Source organism: Bubalus bubalis, chromosome 23 (genome assembly GCF_019923935.1).
Source record: "Bubalus bubalis isolate 160015118507 breed Murrah chromosome 23, NDDB_SH_1, whole genome shotgun sequence".
NCBI classification, from domain to species: Eukaryota; Metazoa; Chordata; class Mammalia; order Artiodactyla; family Bovidae; genus Bubalus; species Bubalus bubalis.
In genome coordinates, this window is record NC_059179.1 from 11,459,292 (window position 1) to 11,479,373 (window position 20,082).

Below are 20,082 nucleotides of genomic sequence, written 5' to 3' on the forward strand. Positions count from 1 at the left end.
GGGCCTGGCCCTGGGCCTAATTTGAGCACAACACAGTTATTTAATTAAACTAGTCTCAGTTCAACATTGGAGAAGGCAATGGCACCCCACTCCGGTACTCTTGCCTGGAGAATCCCATGGACGGAGGAACCTGGTGGGCTGCAGTCCATGGGGTCGCGAAGAGTTGGACACGACTGAGCGACTTCACTTTCACTTTTCACTTTCATGCATTGGAGAAGGAAATGGCTACCCACTCCAGTGTTCTTGCCTGGAGAATCCCAGGGATGGGGGAGTCTGGTGGGCTGCCGTCTATGGGGTCACACAGAGTTGGAAACGACTGAAGCGACTTAGCAGCAGCAGCAGTTCAACATAGTTGTATCATTTTTACATTCAGGCCTCAATCTAAGTTTTATTTAGTGTATTTCTACCAGCTCTTCTCTTTGCCACTTTTATTCCCTTTCCCAAACCTGCCCCATGATACTCAATGCTCTGGAGGTCCTGCTTCTTATATAGGACACTTCTCACTCATCAGGTGTCCTATTTCGGCCCACTGAATTGGGAACATCCAACATACCCTACCTTGGGGCTTCCCTGGTGGCTCTGATGGTAAAGAATTTTGCTGCAGTGTGGGAGATCCAGGTTTGATCCCTGGGTCAGGAAGATACCCTGGAGAAGGGAATGGCAACCTACTCCAGTATTTTTGCCTGGAGAATCCCACAGACAGAGAAGCCTGGTAGGCTGCAGTCCATGGCGTTGCAAAGAGTAGGACACCACTGAGCGACTAACACTCGCACTGTCAACGTATCCTATGCATTCTGAGTGCGAAACTTCAAGCAAACCTGACCTTCATTAGCGCCACCCTTGCTGCATTATCATTCTCTTTAGTAGCGGCTTCCTTTGTTCATTTTTGTTTGTCCATTTGTTGTTTTCACTCATTCATTCACCAAGTATTTACTGAGTGACTGTGGATTAGGCACTGGACTCTGGCAAGTCAGTCAGTATGATCTCTAGCCCCAGAAAACTTGTGATTTTGTAGAGGTGACATTTAAAAATAAACACACAAATGAATATGGAATTATAATTAAAATATGTTCTCTGGTGGGAAAGAGCAGAGTGCTATGAGAACGTGTCGTGTGGGTGGTGATAGTGTGATAGGCAATTTGTGTGCCTGTGTGCTCAGTCGTGTCCAACACTTTTGGGACCCCATGGACTGTAGACCACTAGGCTCCTTTGCCCATGGGATTCTCCAGGCAAGAATACTGGAGTGGGTTGCCATTTCCTACTCTAGGGACTCTTCCGGCCCTGTGATTGAACCCACGTCTCTTGTGTCTCCTGCAGTGGCAGGCAAATTCTTTACCACTGCATCACCTGGGAAGCCCAATAAGTAATTTAGATGGAGGCAACAGTTCAGGGCAGGGACGTGACATTTATATTGAGGCCCAAAGGGTAAGAGGTGAGTATCCTGAGGGATCGATATATGCGAAACGACCTTGGAAACAGAACAGGGCACTGCAGTGTGGTGAGAACAGTGTAGCCCAGCAGGAGGTTTGGAAGTGAAGCAGAAGCTGACCATGCAGGACATCATGGGCCATATTCCAGTGTGTAACGTCAGTGATTCTGAAACAGGCTTGCCCTGGGACTTCCCTGGCAGTCTAGTGGTTAAGATACCATGCTTCAAAGGCAGGGGAGGGGTGTGTTCTACCCCTGGTTGGGGAACAAAGATACTACATGCCATGTGTTGTGGCCAAAAAATTAAAGGAAAAATAAAAAGGTTTTCCCCCTCCCTGTTTGAACTTTAGAAACTTGAGTCAGATGTCCAAATTCTTCCCCCGTGTTTCCCACCTGATACACATTCAGACTCTGCTTAGGGCCCTGTTGAAAAAACAGGGACTGAGAATATGTCTTCCCTTTTCCTAGAGTCGGGACCACTAACTCATCCATCGTTTCAAGTGCCGGGGGGAAGACGTAACCTGCCATCACAGGAGTAACAGTTTTATGGGAAAACTTTAAAAGGGCTGCACTTTAAAATGCTAATTTTAATGCCTTTTAATGTCAATGAATTTTCAATGCATTACTTTGCCAACAAAGCTCCGTCTAGTCAAAGCGATGGTTTTTCTAGTAGTCAGTTATGGATGTGAGAGTTGGACTTATTAAGGAAGCTGAGCACCGAAGAATTGATGCTTTTGAACTGTGATGCTGGAGAAGACTCGTGAGAGTCCCTTGGACTGCAAGGAGATCCAACCAGTCCATCCTAAAGGAGATCAGTCCTGAATATTCATTGGAAGGACTGATGCTGAAGCTGAAACTCCAATACTTTGGCCACCTGATGCGAAGAACTGACTCATTGGAAAAGACCCTGATGCTGGGAAAGGTTGAAGGCAGGAGGAGAAGGGGACGACAGAAGAAAATATGTTTGGATGGCATCACCGACTTGATGGCCATGAGTTTGAACAAGTTCTGGGAGTTGGTGATTGCTGGCATGCTACAGTCCATGCGGTCACACAGAGTCGGAAACGACTGAGCGACTGAACTGAACTGAATGTCAATGCAAATTTTCAGTGGGACATACACTAACTCCTCAAAAATAGGGAATTCCCTGGCAGTCCAGTAGTTAGGACTCCATGATTTACAAGTGCCTGGGTTCAATCCCTGGTTGTGGAACCTGCAAGCCTCACCATGTGGCCAAAAAACATTTTTAAGGAAAGTATAAAAGTGTTTGTATTTAATTTTAGACCAATCTTAGAGCCTGGATCCCTCAAAGAGGCCTCTGACACTTAAATAATTAACAGTAATGAGTGAGTGAGTGAGTGAAGTCACTCAGTCGTGTCCGACTCTTTGCGACCCTGTGGACTGCAGCCCACCAGGCTCCTCCGTCCATGGGATTCTCCAGGCAAGAATACTGGAGAGGGTTGCCATTTCCTTCCACAGGGGATCTTCCCGACCCAGGTCTCCCACATTGCAGGCAGACGCAAGTTAAAAGTGATCACTCTTTTCCAGAATTCGGAAGCACTTTTCACTTATTTGACACTTCCTTAAGCTTGCTGGTGCTAGTGGTAAAGAATCGCCTGCCAATGCAGGAGATGTAAGAGATTCAGATTCAGTCCCTGGGTAGTGAAGATCCCCTGGAGGAGGGCATGGTTACCCACATGGCTATCCAGTACTCTTGCCTGGAGGATCCCATGGACAGAGGAGCCTGGCGGGCTACAGCCCATAGTGTTGCTAAGAGTCAGACATGACTGCAGAGACTTAGCACATAGGCACGCAAGCTTCAGGTAGCTAGATCACATGGGGGCTAGGAAAGGAAGAGTTTTAGCCTGCAATTCAGACATCTGAAGGAAGTCCACAGCAAGGGGTCCCCATCAGCCTTGTAGGTAATGATGTGGCCCTTTAATATGTGACACTGACCACCCGTACCCTCGACTAGCATGAACAAATGGTTCTTGCAAATTTAGTTATTCCTTGACAACTGAAGGAAGACATGTCCTGTCAACATCTCAGATGGCTTTATCAGGAGTGGAGGCAAAGACATAAAGAACTGTAGATGCTGGGACAATGGGTACTTCAAGTACATTGTACTTTTCTTTCTGGCTTTGTCTATGTTTAGAAAGTTTCATTATTAGTAAAATGTTTTAAACATTTCCTTTTATGTCATTTTTTATTCTTTTCCTCACTGCTCCCACCAAATGTTTCTCTGTGCTAATGGGACAAAACCCCAGTTATCTCTTACCGGGAGCTGCTCTGGCAACAGGTATAAAAATGCATGGTTTGGCAGGGTTAAAAAAAAAACACACAGCTTTGAAGTATAAGAAGAGAAACTCGGATATTTATCTTGAATTCACACTATTTCATGTCAATAAGCAGTTTCTGTGTTAGATCTATTGGGCCCAGGAATGTGAGTGCCAAATAGATATCACCATCTTCATCATCACGGGGCAATGGGATTTCAGAAGGAACACATGGCCTGACTGAGTAAGCATGACTTTGGTTATGCACAGTGTGCTCCCCAACCTTTTCCATGTGCCCCCACACGCAAATGCTCCCAAAGAGGAGTCTGGATCAACAGACAGCAAATTAAACCACTAAGCCTGAAGTAGTGGTCTTAATAGAACCAGACTCTTAGGAAGTCTTGGAAATTTCCAATCCAGGGTCTTCTCATCTGTACTCACTGGAAGACTGGAGCATAATCTAAAGGATTTTATCTGCCCAAGGAAGGGCTTATTTCCAAATGGTGCAGTGACTACTGAGTCAGAAGTCATGGGACCTGATGCCTCAGTTTCCATGTTTATGAAAGGGTGAAAAGATAGGTTATTATGGGGACTAAGTAAGACATTGCATAGGAAGCGCTTAACACAGCAGCTAACACATTGAAGTACTCAATAAATGGTTTTGGCTTTTGTAAATTATTTGATTACTTGCAACATCTTTATATGCCAGTGACATCTTGGCTTGACCCCAGACAGACCCACTCATAATCCAATTCAAACCCCTCGTGCAGGGGAAAAATGTTTTCCAAACATGACTATAAACTCATTTTATTATGCTTTTGAAATAAGAAAATATTATCATAAATATGTGATCTATTAGTGAAGTCACAATCTGAAAAAAAAAGTCAAATGGTACAGTGTATCTGCAGAAGTTACATATTTCTTTTGCTTTTTTAAACTCAATTTCAAAGTAGAACTTGCAGTGATATAAAGAAATGTTTAAGATGTAAAATCATCCCACCACAATTTTGTTCTTGATTCCACAAAACTAACACATCATTCTCATGAATCTGTCCATTTTAAAATAAACAGTATAGGCACATGGAACGTAACAGTAAAATTTTGTATAGATGACAATGGTAACCTCTAAAATCTACATTTTCCTTACTGGTTTTCTAAAAATGCTGCTCCAAAAAGAAAAATAAAATACAAATGTATGCCTGTATAAAATCAGAATATCCCAAATATTTTATACAAATTTTTAAAAGCTCTGATCTCTATGCTCATTTTTCATGAATATTTATAATACTTTAGAGAAATTACATTGCAGAACAAGATAAACATAATTTTACTGTGACCATCATAGGAAAAAACATGTATAAGAATATTTATAACTCTTCGTATTTCAAACAATCTTTAGGTTTGAAGATTTAAGAAATAACATTTAGTATAAAGTGTTATTCCAAACACATACAACTTCATTTTAACTTTGACTGTTTACAGATATTTTCCAAACATTGCTTTTAAATGGCAAATGACAAAGAAAGTGGTTTCACAACTAAATCTTCAAACTAAGTATAAAAATAACAGGAAACATTCAAATTTCTCTTTGGAAAACATCTATGAGATACCAGCTTTCTGCTATCAAATCAAGTCAGCATTTCATTCTGAAAGCACTGTATTAATATGTAATTTTTAAAATAATCCAGTTATAGGCAAAGACTCATGCTGAATATACTTAGTCAACCTGGGTGCCCCTCATGGCTGTGTTTTTGCTTTCAGTACCTGTGTCCAGGCATTTGTGAGACCTCTCTGGGGACAGTGGATTGAATGACCTTCAGGGTCAAAATATTTCCTTGAGGTTCAGACTTAATTTTTTTTTTTTTTTTGGCCATGGGGCTCAGCATGTGGGATCTTAGTTCCCCAACCAGGGATCAAACCTGAGGCCCCTGAATTGGAAGCGTGGAGTCTTAACCACTGCACCTCCAGGGAAGTCCCCAGATTTAAAATTTTTAATTAATTAAAATCTCCTTTCAAATGTATAACTTGCCCCTATTTACAATTGCAGCATGATTTGGATTCAGGATTATAGTTCAGAGGACTTAAAATGGTTAGGGACAGGCTGGGGGTCTGACCTCTCTCTTATCTCCCCATGCCCTCCCCCCTTCAATCTGAAGACCCAAACCATACGGAGATAGGGTACTTGGAAATGAGGGAACTCTTCTAATCCAGTGACTTAAGGTGTGTGAAAGAGTTCTATGAACTATAAAACAACACACCACTAGCCTTCTTAACTTTGTCCTTCCTCTCTCCTGACCAAAGCTATAATTTGTGAGAGGGCCATAGTGCTGAGGTTAACTCCCAAAGCCTTCTCATTCAGCTGAAAAGGACCACCAAGTTTCTAATGATTATCTATAAAGAGATGAAGAGCAGTGGACGCTGGAACAATAATTGACACAGGGAGAAAGGAATCTCACTTTCAGAACATCTCTAGAATAATATTTTTCAGGCAAAACTCTCACCCTGTTTTGGATAATGATGAAGTTAAATGTCTGATCTGAAAAGAAAACTCTCACCAGAGACCTGCTGATTCAAGAATTCAATTCCTGCCCAGCTGGAATGCTGCCAACATTTTCCCATTCCTAACAGGAAAGTCTACGGTTAAAATAAGTGCTTTATTTCTGAAGAAAAAAAGGGAAATGTTAGTGTTAACATTTCTGGTAAGATTTAGGAATCACCCACGTGACTTTGTGTGTTCTATCAATTTAAAGGATCATATGTGATAGCAACAGAGGCGAGCACCTGGCCGGAGGAAATGAGCTTTCAGTGCTGGTGGAGGGTGAGGATGCTAAGTCTTCTTCCTAGTGGAGCTTTCTCATTAGGATGTGAAACAGAATGCTTAAAGAATAGATTCTTCAAACAGCAGTGATTAAAATGGGATGCCCCCTTTTCCAAACAGCATAAAGAAACCACATGTCAATGCTTCTGGCTTACCTTCTGCCTGAAGAAGGAAGGTGGAGGGACAGAGAGTTTGAAACAAAGCTGTTCCAGTGTTATCTGCTTTAGTCATTCATTGAAATTTCTCCTGTTTACAGGAAATTATATCAGTCGTGTCCTAACATTCTCCATGGTGTGATGCTCTTTGAGTTCAATTGTGAATCCCAAATAGGCAAACTCTCAGCCGGTCCAGTTTGCTTTGTTATTTGCTATTTTCCACCCCTCTACAAACATATTAATAAAACAATAAATTTCCTTGAAGGCAATGCTTCTGCCAAAATAAAGTCCTTCAGAAACATATACAATCCGGTGTCCCACCTCTCTCAGCCCTGAAGATTCCTAGGCTCAAGGCCACTGGTCATGTGGGGCTGGAACCAAGCATTGCTAGAGCCACAGATTCCCCATCTCTCTGATCTAATTCTCTTGCTACAGAATAAGCCACCGAGCCATTGGTCCATAGCTGCAGCTTGGGATCTGATTCTTTGGCAAGGAACCGCAGCTGGGTTCTTTTCATCTTCTTTACAACTCTAGCAAAGCCAAGCAACAAAGAACTAAATATCATTGAGAATCCACAGAGAAGGAATGCTGCACTGTAGCTGCCAGTCGTATCCACGAGCCAGCCTGTAACAAGCAACAGCAAAATGATATTGTTGAGGTGAAATTTGACTATTTACTCACTCAAGTCTAATAATCTGTGAGGATAATAACAGTAGATTGCTAGCACCACCCCCTATTATTGACACAAAAAGTAGATCTAAAAGCATTTTGCAACAACTGAAAAATGCATTCTATTTTCTAGAGAAACTTCTAAAACAGATTGTTGTTATTATGTAAAGTGTTTGGAAGTACCACATTCTATACTAAGAATAATATTATTCTTAATACACAATAAATATTAGTTATTATTAATTCCATGAAATATGGTAGAAAAGATAAAAACATCATTCAAATTACAGAGTTTAGGATTACCTCTTTACCTAGAGTGTGAAGAGAATATAATTGTACAGAACCCTAGGAGTAATGTTCCCAGCACCCATATACTGTCTATCTTGAGTAACTGAACATGCTCCTAGATAAAGCAGAATCCAAATTTCCTATTAGATCCAGACATTTTACCCTATCCAGTTTGAAAATCAGATCGTTGGGCCATGTTAAAGTTTCAAATGCAAATTTCAGGAAGCGTAATTCTGTAATCACAGTTTTTTTTTAAATTTATCTGTTGTTGCAACAAATTAACCACAATATCGACTCCTGCTCTAAATTTTGAGGAGAACCAGAGTATATGATATGCAAAATATAAGTCCCAATAATCAGGGACTCAATGGGGTAAAATTAGACATTGGCAGGAAATTATTTTGTAATTAAAAAGGTTTTTAAAGTTCCTCCAAACTTTACTTATGTGCCAAGAAAATCCACCACAGAAGTATACGACTTCTGCTCTCATCTACTTCAACAATTAGTCAAAAATGGCATGCAAAAATTATTAGAAGCCCCATAAAGTTTCCTACAATCCAAAGTGAAAGTGAAGGTTGCTCAGTCATGTCCAACTCTTTGTGACCCCATGGACTATATAGTCCATGGAATTCTCCAGGCCAGAATAATGGAGTGGGTAACCTTCCCTTCTCCAGGGCATCTTCCCAACCCAGGGACTAAACCCAGGTCTCCCACATTGCAGGCGCATTCTTTACCAGCTGAGCCACAAAGGAAGCCCAAGAATACTGCAGTGGATAGCCTATCCCTTCTCCAGTGGATCTTCCTGACCCAGGAATTGAACCGGGGTCTCCTGCATTGCAGGTGGATTCTTTACCAACTGAGCTATGAGGGAAGCCTACAATCCAAACTGTTACTCTCAAATATTTTAGTTATGTGATTTACTTGTACATTTCTTTAGCAGCAAACAAGAGACTGAGTAAAGAACTGTCATCTTAAAAGTCATTAAATAAGAGAAGTATTACAACAGGAACTCACACACTAATCCTCTAATACCTAGCAATGAGTATAATGTCTGATATGCCAAATGCTGGAGAAGACTCTTCTGTGTCCCTTGGACTGCAAGGAGATCCAATCAGTCAATCCTAAAGGAAATCAGTCCTGAATATTCATTGGAAGGACTGATGCTGGAGCTGAAACTCCAATACTTTAGCCACCTGATACACTGACTCATTGGAAAAGACCCTGATGCTGGGAAAGATTGAAGGCAGGAGGAGAAGGGGATGAGTAAACTCCAGGAGTTGGTGATGGACAGGGAAGCCTGGCATGCTGCAGTCCATGGGGTCGCAAAGAATCGGACCGACTGAGCAACTGAACTGAACTGATGCCAAATGAAGGTCATGGTTTGACAAAAGGATCCAGGAATCCTCATTTATGTTCCATGACTGTTTAACAGAATCACAGTGTTCCTAAAGGTTGGTAAATACAAAAACTGTCTATGGAGGGAGGATGTGAGAACATATTGGGGGTATTTTCTAAAACTGAAGCACTAAACATATCCTTCTATATCATGGAGTTTAAACTGACCAGGAATTTTTATCCGTAGCCATCAAGCAGTCACAATTTCCCCTGGTTTGACACTTTAGCAATTGCTGGGTTTGGAAATAACTTGAACTGTTGTCTATCTGTTGTCTATTTACAACAGTTGCTAAAGCAGAAATCCTGCCTTCTTCAAAATATCCCCTTCTTTCCTTCTGGGTAAATGTTTACTTCATTTCTCTTTTGCCTGTCTTCAGAGACTTTCTTCACTCTCAGTTTTAATCTAAGCAGGTAATAATCTGGACCAATCATTCTCATGCTTTAGTGTACAGGAGCATCACAAGAAAACTGCTTGAGAATGTAGGTTCCTGGAACTCACCCCCAAAGATCCAAATCACAGGTGGAGGGTCATGGAATCTGCAGTCTCACAGGGGTCCCAGGGGATTCTGTTGCAGTGATCTTAAGACCTCATTCTGAGAGACACTGGTCTAGACTACACACCCCAAGAAGAAGGAATGGGTTCTTATCTGTTTGCTGCTACATCAACAGCACCAGACACAGGGCTGATGTACCAGCAATAAATATCTGTTGAATTACTTCTTTAAGGCATGCAATACGTATTTCTTGAATTATTAATGCACTCAATGAATATTTGTGGAATTACTTAATCATGTTTTTAATGTCCGTTATCATTTTACAAAACATTCTAGATGCTTTATCTTGAGTCCCAAATCTGTTCCGAATCTGGCCTCCCTCTAATGCTCGGATTTCATCCTTAAATGCCTTATTGGGTATTTCAGATATCTGAGTATGTCTAAACATTACATTTATTATTTTCTGGCAAAGCTACTCTCTTCAGCTTCCTTATTTCTTTCAAGTGTGCCATCATCTCCTGATATATTGGACTTTTTCCCTCCTTCATATCCCCACATGCTAAAATCAGTTGATTTCCCCCGACATGTCCTCCTTTGACCCCAGAGTTCATTCTCATTTCTCCTACAGAAGCCATAGTTCAGGCCTTTATCAGACAGGTCCCGAACTATCAGAAAGAAATTCTGCTTCTCCACTAAAGTACTAGATCATCTTTCTAAAACACATCCTTTGCACAAAAGCTGTAATACTTTAGAGACCCATATTCTCTGATGTATATAGGGCCCCACCTCCTTTAGTGGGCACTGGAGACACTCCACTAGGACACCTGTACATTAATATTTCAGCTCACCACCTACCTCATCATTCTACCTCTATGGCCGCCAGCCTTCCCTCTGAATGTGCCCAACTTATATTTAAGTCTGAACATCTGTTTCATTCCATTGCTCCCATTATTTGTGTTGAACAGAATCAAGATCCTAATTTGGGACTTTTTTTCCCCAAGTACACTAAGGTCCTCCATTTAGTTGGAAGAAGATTATAGAACAAGGATGTAGGTGAGACCATGGTATTTTGGTGGCTCGGCCATTCCTTTCTCTTTCATTCTTCCCAGCTTACTTCCACTTCTCATAGTATGTTGTGTGAGTTCACTGTTTTTACATCAATACGACAAAGGGAAGCAGTGATTGGGGTTGGGGGGTTTCCTCTGGAAACTTACCTGCGATGGGTGGGCTCACCAAGTACGGCACTGCATGCAAGAAGTATACCACGCCGAGCGCTGATGACAGAGAGGTGGTCCCCACAATTTCTGCGGTCACTACTGGGATCAGAGTCACGTAGGCACCATCGAAGTAGCCAAAAGTACAAGCGAAAGGCACGAGCAGGGGAAGGCTTTGAAGCATTGGGAGGCAGAGATAGCAGAGCCCATCCAGTCCGATGGCAAAGAGGTAGCAAACGTACTGGTAGTTCTTCAGACACCTATGGATTTGAAGACCAAGAATGAGTGCAGGATACACAGCTTCTATCAAAGAGCTCTAGAATCCTGGCATGTAGCAGTAAGCACTTTATTTATAGAGATGGCCTCCCCATTGTGTGCTTTCTACCCTGTCTTCTTATCTTTCTTTTGGTATATGCAAATGCAAGAATGTATCTTCCCAGGAAGCATTATGGTAGAAAATAACCCATGCACTAAAATTAGAAAGATAGACGTTTGAATCCAGTTCTCCCATCTACTAACTGCCTAACTCTAACCTCAATTCCTTTAGCTATAAAACAAGATGTTGTCTATCTCAGAGTTAATCAAGGAAATTTGTGAAATAACACATAGAGTGTCAGGAGACTAATATTTTCTACAAGTCTACGATATTAGATGCTTTCAGATATGTCATCCACTAGTCTCCAACTCTTCATATATGTTCAGTAACCCAAGGGGTTATACAAAGAGGAAGCCATGACATGAAGAAATGAAAATGATTTGCCAGAGATTATGATGGTCATGCATTAGGACTAAGTCTTATTTCAAGATCTCCCCAGCGGTACATCCATGAATATTTTCCCTTTGTAGATCCAAACCCATCTATGATAGCAATTATTACAAAGACTCTGTATTATATCAGCATCAGCAATTTATACTTTATAAATTATGTAATAAAAGCCATTTATGCTTTTCTGCTTGTAATCTCATTTGAGCCTCACAAAATGCTATAAAGTCCATAGGCAAATATCAAACTGGTCCATTTTACAGACCAAGACCCGTGAGGATCTGAGAGTTGGGTGATTTTCTCTAAGTCTCAGAGATAATATGGGGCAGAGCCAGGACAAGAACTTGGGTCTTTTATATCTTAGACTAGAAATCCCTCTTTCAGATCTGTATCAGACTGCTTCTGGTTGGGTTATTTGATTGTAAAGAAAGATACCCTTTGCTCTTCCCCACATTCCTTAGCTATTAAAACTGTGGCTTTTATATTTAATCCTAAATACTGTATTCATGATGCCAGTGAATGGCAGTTGGATCCTGATTACTTCCCAAAGACATAACAGCTAAGAAGCCACATGATGATAGGTCTCCCAGCTCATAGCTCAAGTGTGAAAAGTCTGTCATTTAGGAGAATATGAATAGTTTGCTCTCTTCAATCTAGATTAGCATTAGCTGAAGAAACTACTTAGATTTCTTAAAATACTGGTTTCTAAGTCTAAAATTATACTGAAACGATTTGCTACTTGCACTGTCAAACATAAATATGTGGTGCTACAGATAATGTGTTATTATTGACCTGGTCCTCCTACCTAGACTGGAGTCTATTCCTCTGTCTGTTGCCAGCCAGTCTCTGGGGTGGTTCAAAAGACACTAAAACCACAGTGACCAGTCAGAAGTTGTTTTATTGGAGGACTGATCTGACTTAGAATGGAATTAAATTTGTTACCAGAACTTGTAACTATCCTTTGCTTCTGCCATTTAGACATACCCATCATTCTAAATGATCTAGATCAGGTGTCAGCAAACTATGGCCAAATCTGGCCCACCACTTGTTTTTTGGACTTAGAATGGTTTTCCCATTTCTGAATGACTGGAAAAAATCAAAAGAACAATAAAATGTTGTGACATGCAAAAACTGTATGAGAAACTAAAATTTTAGTGTCCTTAAATAAAGCCTTATTGGAATATGGCCACTCTCTTTTGGTCACATATTGTCTATGGTTACCTTTGTGCTACAACAGCAAAGTTCGGTGGTTGGGATCATATGACCTACAAAGTCAATGAGACTTTATCTGTTTAATGTCTATCCCTGTACAAAAAGTTTGCTGACGCCTGACTAGAAGAACCAACATGGGAGTTGCCTTCAGATATTGAAAACCTGTTAACATTATTTAGACCTAGGTATTCTAGAGGGTAAGGTGATGAAAGTGAAGTTAAAGTCATTCAGTCATGTCTGACTCTTTGCAACCCCATGGACTAGAATTCTCCAGGCCAGAATACTGGAGTGGGTGGCCATTCCCTTCTCCAAGGGATCCTCCCAACCCAGGGATTGAACCCGGGTCTCCCACATTGCAGGTAGATTCTTTACCAGCTAAGCCATCAGGGAAGCCCAAGGTGATGAAGGGAAACTCAAAGCTTAAAGTTCCTTGTGGGGAACCAGCGGTGGTTTCACAGGTTTTTACCTTCTGTCAGTTAGCCATCCGAACGTGATATTGCCAATAATGTCAATCACCCCAAGAATAGACATAAGAAAAGCAGCTTGCTGATGAGTCACTCCGACACTCAACGCATAAGGCACGAAGTACACAAACAGAGGACTACAGCCATAAGCCATAAACAGAACAGAGATGGCCAACACAACAAAGTCCGACATCAGTAAAAAACTGTATTCCTGCTGCAAAGAGCCACAGAGGCAGGTCTGCACCCATTCTTTAGTCCAAGTCGAACAGGGAGACGCCTGCTTAAAGTCTTGTGTCTGAGTTCTGCAGACATGGTTCTGCTCTGGAGTGGTTTGGTCCTCTTTAAGAGTGATTGGCCGCATCAAGGCACCGCAGACACAGAGATTCAAAACGAAGCCCCCAAGGATGAGTAATGCTCCCCTCCAGGAAAACTGTTCAATAAGGAGCTGAACCACAGGAGCCAGGATGAAGATGCCAATGCCACTTCCTGACAGGGAGATCCCATAAGCAAGGGCTTTCCGTCTGCTGAAATACTTGCCAACCATGGCAATAGCTGGAGAGTAACAAAGTGCAAATCCAAGACCTGGTGATAAAGAGAAGTCTATGAGTGCTAATGGCATGTCATGAATAGCCACTGAAAGAACATCTCTCAGAATCATACTATTGGCATTTAAGAGAATCTGAACCTCAGGTAAATCCCTTTAAAATTGCTTTCTACATCAAGCTGAAAATGAGTCTCCCCTCACCAGCCATCCACAATTTGGAAAGTATAGCATCTGTATGACTTTCTTCTTGGGAAGAAAAGCTTTAAGGGACTATGACTTAAGCAAAATAAAATGAAGACTTTAAAAACTATTATACAAGTTAAATTTGAATTAACTAGAATATCAGGGTAACACTGACCTGAGAAATGTATTCTCACCACCACAATTCTTTTTTAAATAAATTAAAGTTAATTTTAGTAAATTAAATGATCTCTGGGTAATTTAGGTATTGTTAAATTATTGAAAATACTTACATTACTAATAATACTTAAATTATCCAGAGAATTACTTCAACTCTTCACTGCACATGAAGACACAACCCTGATTATCTGGACCACTTTGGAATTTGTGTTTAAATAGCATATGTGATCCTGTGAAAGTTCCAGAGTAATTTCATATATTAAGAAACATGCTAATTTTATCCATGAACATAGCATGTACATATAGCAACCCGAAAATATCCCCAGTAGAAAGTCTCTTCATGATTTTCCAGTTTTATTATTTTAAGTCAAGAAAATCAGAAAGGCTTTAAACCTGGAATTTAAACATCAAGGAAGGAAAAGGAGAACTGCCTGCACCTATTTCCATTTTTGGAGCAGGGTGAGCAATGATCCCAGTTTTGCTTGAACTGGGGTTTCCCACATGTGAGGCTTTCAGCACCAGACCCAGGACAGTTTCTGGTAAACTGGGAGGATGGGACACCCTAGTGGTCAGGCCTTTTGGGTGACAAGGGACAGACACCTTTTTAGCTGACAGAGCTAGATTTATAATCTCACTGTGAGATTATATCTTTTATTGGCCAGATCATGCAAGTCCCTCCAACCAATCTTGATGCTCTGCAGTCCCTGTAAGTGTGATTTATGGAATGCACATCGGTTGCTTCTCTTTCTACGGACTTCATTCTCTAACATATATTTCCATAACATTGAAAGAGAATGTGTGATGTAAGAATATTCACAAGAGGCTTTTTTTTTAACTGCAAACCCCCATTTATTGGACAATGATACTCACTAAAAAGTAAGGGCAACTCAGGTCAACCACAGACAGTATTTCAATGTCTTGGCAAAGATGTTGGGAGAATGATCATTGCTAAAAATTTATGTTGCCCTGGCTAATGTTGCTCTGCTTCTGAGTGAAGGATCTCAGCCGTACATGGCTGCCCAAGGAAAGTCAGCAGTCTGTCACGTGGCTGAATTAAACTGGTGACACAGTTTCTTACATATGAGAGTCCATTAAACTTCTAGCCCTTTTGTTTAACGTTTGGTAGGCAGACATTCAGCTAAATTATGCATCCAACAATATGAATATTTTATGAATTACTGCTCTGTGGGAAGGCTTAACAACCCCTGGATAGGGCGGGATGAGAAGGGTGGTACAAAGTGCCCTTACCTGTAAGAACTCCCAGGGTGAGGTAGAGATGCTTCAGACTGGTGGCAAATGAGCCCAGGATGAGACCAGTAGATGCAAGCAAGCCACCCAGCATGATTCCCACTTGACAGGAAAAATGGTTACTGACAACACTCCCAAGTGGAGCTTCAAAAACAATAATGAAAAGGTTCAACATAGAGGCCTTGAGGGCGCCGTGCGAAGGCTGTGGTGCCGCAGCAGTGGAGCAGATAACCGTGCGTCCTCAGATCCTTGAACCCACCCCACTCATTCTATGGACACAAACCGAGGAGCGAGGAAAGGACTTGTCCATGGTCCCACAGAGAACAAGTGGCAAGGCTAGAATCAGGATCAGGTCTCCTGACTAGCATTTGACTGCTCATTCCATTTCTCCATTCTAGAATGGTCATAATCCCAGGAGAATGGGCTGCTTTTCAAACAGCAAGTCAGCTCCTTTAAACAAAGGCCTTGGATAGAATGTAAACACACTGCATCTAATGTGACCCTGATTTAGCTCAGTGGTTGCACAGTGATCTGCCTTGTATGTTTCACATAATATGGATCATACAGAGTTAACAATAGTCATGACAGGTAAATGATGGGGAAGAAGGTGCGCAGCACTGCCAGCCAGCAGTGTTATGCAAGACAAGGCCAGGGAGAGAGATCATAGACACACTTCACAATCTGGCACTGCTTCTGGGCTTTTGGAAACCCTGTGGATGAGAAATGAAAGCCCAGAAAATCTAGGAAATGCGATGATAACATTTCAGTTAGTCTCATTCTATCTGTGGTTTAACAATGTGTCAGAATTATGCCAACTTCCAGATTTATAGGAAAATAATTAAAGCTGGAAGAGACCAAAAAGAAACTAAAGTTCAGGGGAATATAACATACCCAAGATCACCAAAAAATATTCAGCTCAGGGAACCTGACACCGAGTACAGTGTTATTTCACCCTATTACTCGGGCTTCTTGGGTCTTTCAGGCAGAGGAGATGGGTGGAGGAAGCATGTGAATTTCTTTCTAAAGAACAATTCATGCTGACACCAGTACTCATGGTAACAAGATCAGAAGAGCCAATTCTCTGGGTATCTGTGGAGTATAATTTTTATATAGATCAGGTTAAAATTGGGGCTTGATTCAAATGTACATGATAGAATCAGTCATCAGCCTAATATCCCATCTAGTTAGAATAGTAGCTGGATGCATATATAACCTCTAGATAATAGGAATGAGCGAATCTCCTAAAAATATATTTAATTCTCCAGGCTGATGCTGTGATGGCTGTTGGAAAGTGACAAGATGTATATGAAACTCCATGAAAAATGTTCACTTCTCTGCCCATCGTAGTGCAGATATGGCCCCAAGGTATGTCCCAGATGTAATTCTGCAGCCTCTTGTCCATACTCCGAACTCAACCAATGAGCAAACAGTATACAGTAATTGTGTACAAGAGGACTCAAGGCCTTGGATAGAGTTTAAATACACTGCATCTAATGTGACCCTGCTTTAGCTCAACAGTTCACATGGTCATTGTAACCACAGTGGTCACTGAAGGCCATTTATTCCTCTTTGGGGGATTATAAATATTCTCCAAAAGATAACAGTGGGAGAAATGAGTCACCTGCATCCTTCATGAAAGATAAACATGGCAGTTCTCACTGCCATGAGCACAAGTGTGCTCACACAAAGACAATGACTACTCATCTGACCCTGAAAATCAAGGGATCATCTTACCGTTTTAAATTAAAAAGATAGGCTAGAAAACCCGAGTTACGATTTTTTGATCCCTTCTGACCTTCCAGTGTTATCAGTAGTGCCAACTTAGTGGTCTTGTGAAACCTAGAAATGCACTCAAATTCCTTCCAACCAAGGAACTACCTCAGAACAAATCAACCAGCTCCTGATTATGTACATTTTTCTAAAAATAAATATGCATCAGTACCTAGAATGGAATAGTGATGCTATTTATGTGTTACTAAACCATATAGTATTTTCTTCTGCCACCAAGATATGGCCTGAAGAGATAACAGTTTTTAAAAAATATTTAGGAGTCAATAAATGAAAGGATTAAATGGGTCAAGCCTGCAAATAGATCACTTCAATTTGACCCAATCTCATAAAATTTCTATGACACTCATGTAATAACTTTGGTTGGAAATTTTTAAAAAGAAAAATCTCAAGGTTAGTTTCTCTTTACTGTACAGATGGAATGAGAGACTCCGTGAATCTTGAGACTGCTCTACACATTATATATAGTACCTTTGTGGTTCTGGAAGGATATAATAGCCATCGTGTATATGCTTATATTATGATTGCTACATTCTATTTTTCCACAATACTTCTCTAACAATGAAGACTTATGCATGAAAAATGAATCAGTGAGCCAAATTTTGAACCCTCTGGGAAGGAAACAGAATGAAAACAAAACTTGAGGCATGATGCACATATTACTGGCACTTATTTAAGGAGACTGCATGGAAATGACTCACAGTGCCTTCTGATGGCTGTTTACATGACTGGAAAATAAGGGGACAACAAGACAGAGTGTACAGTGTATAGTTAGCTGCATCCAAAATCAGGACGAGTCCTGTGATGCCTGGCTCCCTAACTTGATACAGAAGAACCAAATGGTAAGTATCCAACCAACTGTACTCACCACCTGGTCCATCTGATATCAACCAAGAACATTAATTCCAACAGCATGTCTGACTGAGTTTGGTTAAAGGCAGGATCATATTTTTCTCTTTACATAGTTCTAGTTAATTTTTACCATAGCCCTTCTACTCAGAAAAACAGGTCATCAAACACAGTGGAAGGTCACTGTTATGTACAGTTCAAAGGGAGCCAGTAATTGTCTGTCTCTGGAGATACTTACCACAGAGCATGGTCACACAGTCTACAATGGAATGGATCCAGGCTGTCTGTGCATAATCCTGAGAGAAGTATGTCTGGAACTCCACAAAAAAAATTGAAATACATCTGAAAAAAAGTGCAAGTATTTTATACAAAAAAAACACAAACAAACCACAATGAATATAGATTTGAACGAAAGCTTCAAGTTTTGGTTCAATCAGCTGTTCCAGTCTCTAAGGGTTTTAATTGATTTTGACTGATTTTCAATGATACATTGCTGGTCCATTATAAGTGGGAAATCAGAAGCTAACCATTGGACATTCTAAGGGATAAGACCAAGTGTTCATTCACTACAGGGGCTGTGAAGCCAAGTAGATGTGAAGATCAGTGCTGTAGGAAAAGTCTTGTGGAAAAGATGGCAGGTCAAACACATGGGTTCTTACTCAGCTTAGTGTTTCACTAACATCTGTAGCTTCTAAGAGATGGCTGTACAAGTTATGATTTGACAATAAACTGTTATACATCACCCAGCAATTTCACTTCTAGGTTTTAACCAAAGTTAATAAACAGATAATGGTGATAATAATAATAGAAAATAATAATACAAAAAAGATACACATATATTGTGGATAACTATTTATAATAGCCAAATGTTGTCACCAACCTATTTGTCCACCAGTAGGGACTGGTTTAAAATTAAAAGACGCTGAAATGATAAGGGACTGAAATTAAAAGATGCTTGCTCCTTGGAAGAAAAGCTATGACAAACCTAAATAGTGTATTAAAAATTAGACATTACTTTGCCAACAAAGGTGTCTAGTCAAGTCTGGTTTTTCCAGTAGTCATGGATGGATGTGAGAGCTGGACCATAAACAAGGCTGAGCACCAAAGGATTGATGCTTTTGAACTGTGGTGTTGGAGAAGGCTCTTGAGAGTCCCTTGGACTGCAAGGAGATCCAACCAGTCCATCCTAAAGGAAATCAGTCCTGAATATTCATTGGAAGGACTGATGTTGAAGCTGAAACTCTAATACTTTGGCCACCTGATGGGAAGAGCTGACTCACTGGAAAAGACCCTGATGCTGGAAAATATTGAAGGCAAGAGGAGAAGGGGACGACTGAGGTTGAGATGGTTGGATGGCATCACCAACTTGATGGACATGAGTTTGAGCAAGCTCAGGGAGTTGGTGATGGACAGGGAAGCCTGGCGTGCTGCAGTCTATGCGGTTGCAAAGAGTCAGACATGACTGAGTGATTGAACTGAACTGAACTGAGGGACTGCTTAAGCAACTTAGACATAGTCGACATAACCTCCCATGTCTGGCCTCTGGGAAGTGAGGTCGCTCAGTCGGGTCCGACCCTTTATGACCCCATGGACTGTAGCCCACCAGGCTCCTCCATCCATGGAATTTTCCAGGCAAGAGTACTGGAGTGGGTTGCCATTTCCTTCTCCAGAGGATCTTCCCCACCCAGGGATTGAACCCAGGTCTCCCACATTGCAAGCAGATGCTTTTACCATATGAGCCATGAGGGAAGCTCCCTTGTGGAGTTATAGCATATTAATAAAATGAAATATTTATTAGGTATTTGATTTATTGACTTGGAAATAAAGTCATAATATAATGTTAAGAAACAAAGTAAGTTACAAAATAGTTCACATAGAAAAGGCTTATTGTTATAAAAACACAGTTTATGAAAACAAAAAAAGCCTCAAAGCATATAAACCAAAACGTATCCAGCCATTACATGTGCATGGTGATGTTGTAAATGTTTTTTATTTTGTTCTGCACTTTGAATTATTTGACAGTGACTATTTCTTATACAGAAACTTATGTGTGTGTGCATATACATATATAGGAGAGTATATATATAGAGAGACAGAAACAAAGAGACAGAGAATTT

General features: G+C 40.8%; 1 protein-coding gene across 8 annotated transcripts in view; it reads right to left on the reverse strand.

The window, feature by feature from the left end:
• Positions 1-4,495: 4,495 nt before the first annotated feature.
• SLC16A12 (solute carrier family 16 member 12) overlaps positions 4,496-20,082 on the reverse strand; it is a 100,325-nt gene continuing 84,738 nt past the window's right edge. For 7 of the 8 annotated variants that reach the window (XM_044935416.2, XM_025274251.3, XM_025274253.3 and 4 more), the window contains 5 exons: positions 18,204-18,307; positions 15,329-15,472; positions 13,179-13,758; positions 10,738-10,997; positions 4,496-7,301 (listed from right to left, as the gene is read on the reverse strand). In XM_044935416.2, the coding sequence (XP_044791351.1) occupies positions 7,039-7,301; positions 10,738-10,997; positions 13,179-13,758; positions 15,329-15,472; positions 18,204-18,307 (1,351 nt within the window). In that variant the 3' untranslated portion in view covers positions 4,496-7,038. The remainder of the gene's footprint in view (positions 7,302-10,737; positions 10,998-13,178; positions 13,759-15,328; positions 15,473-18,203; positions 18,308-20,082) is intronic. The other variant, XM_045164208.1, reaches the window with a different exon arrangement.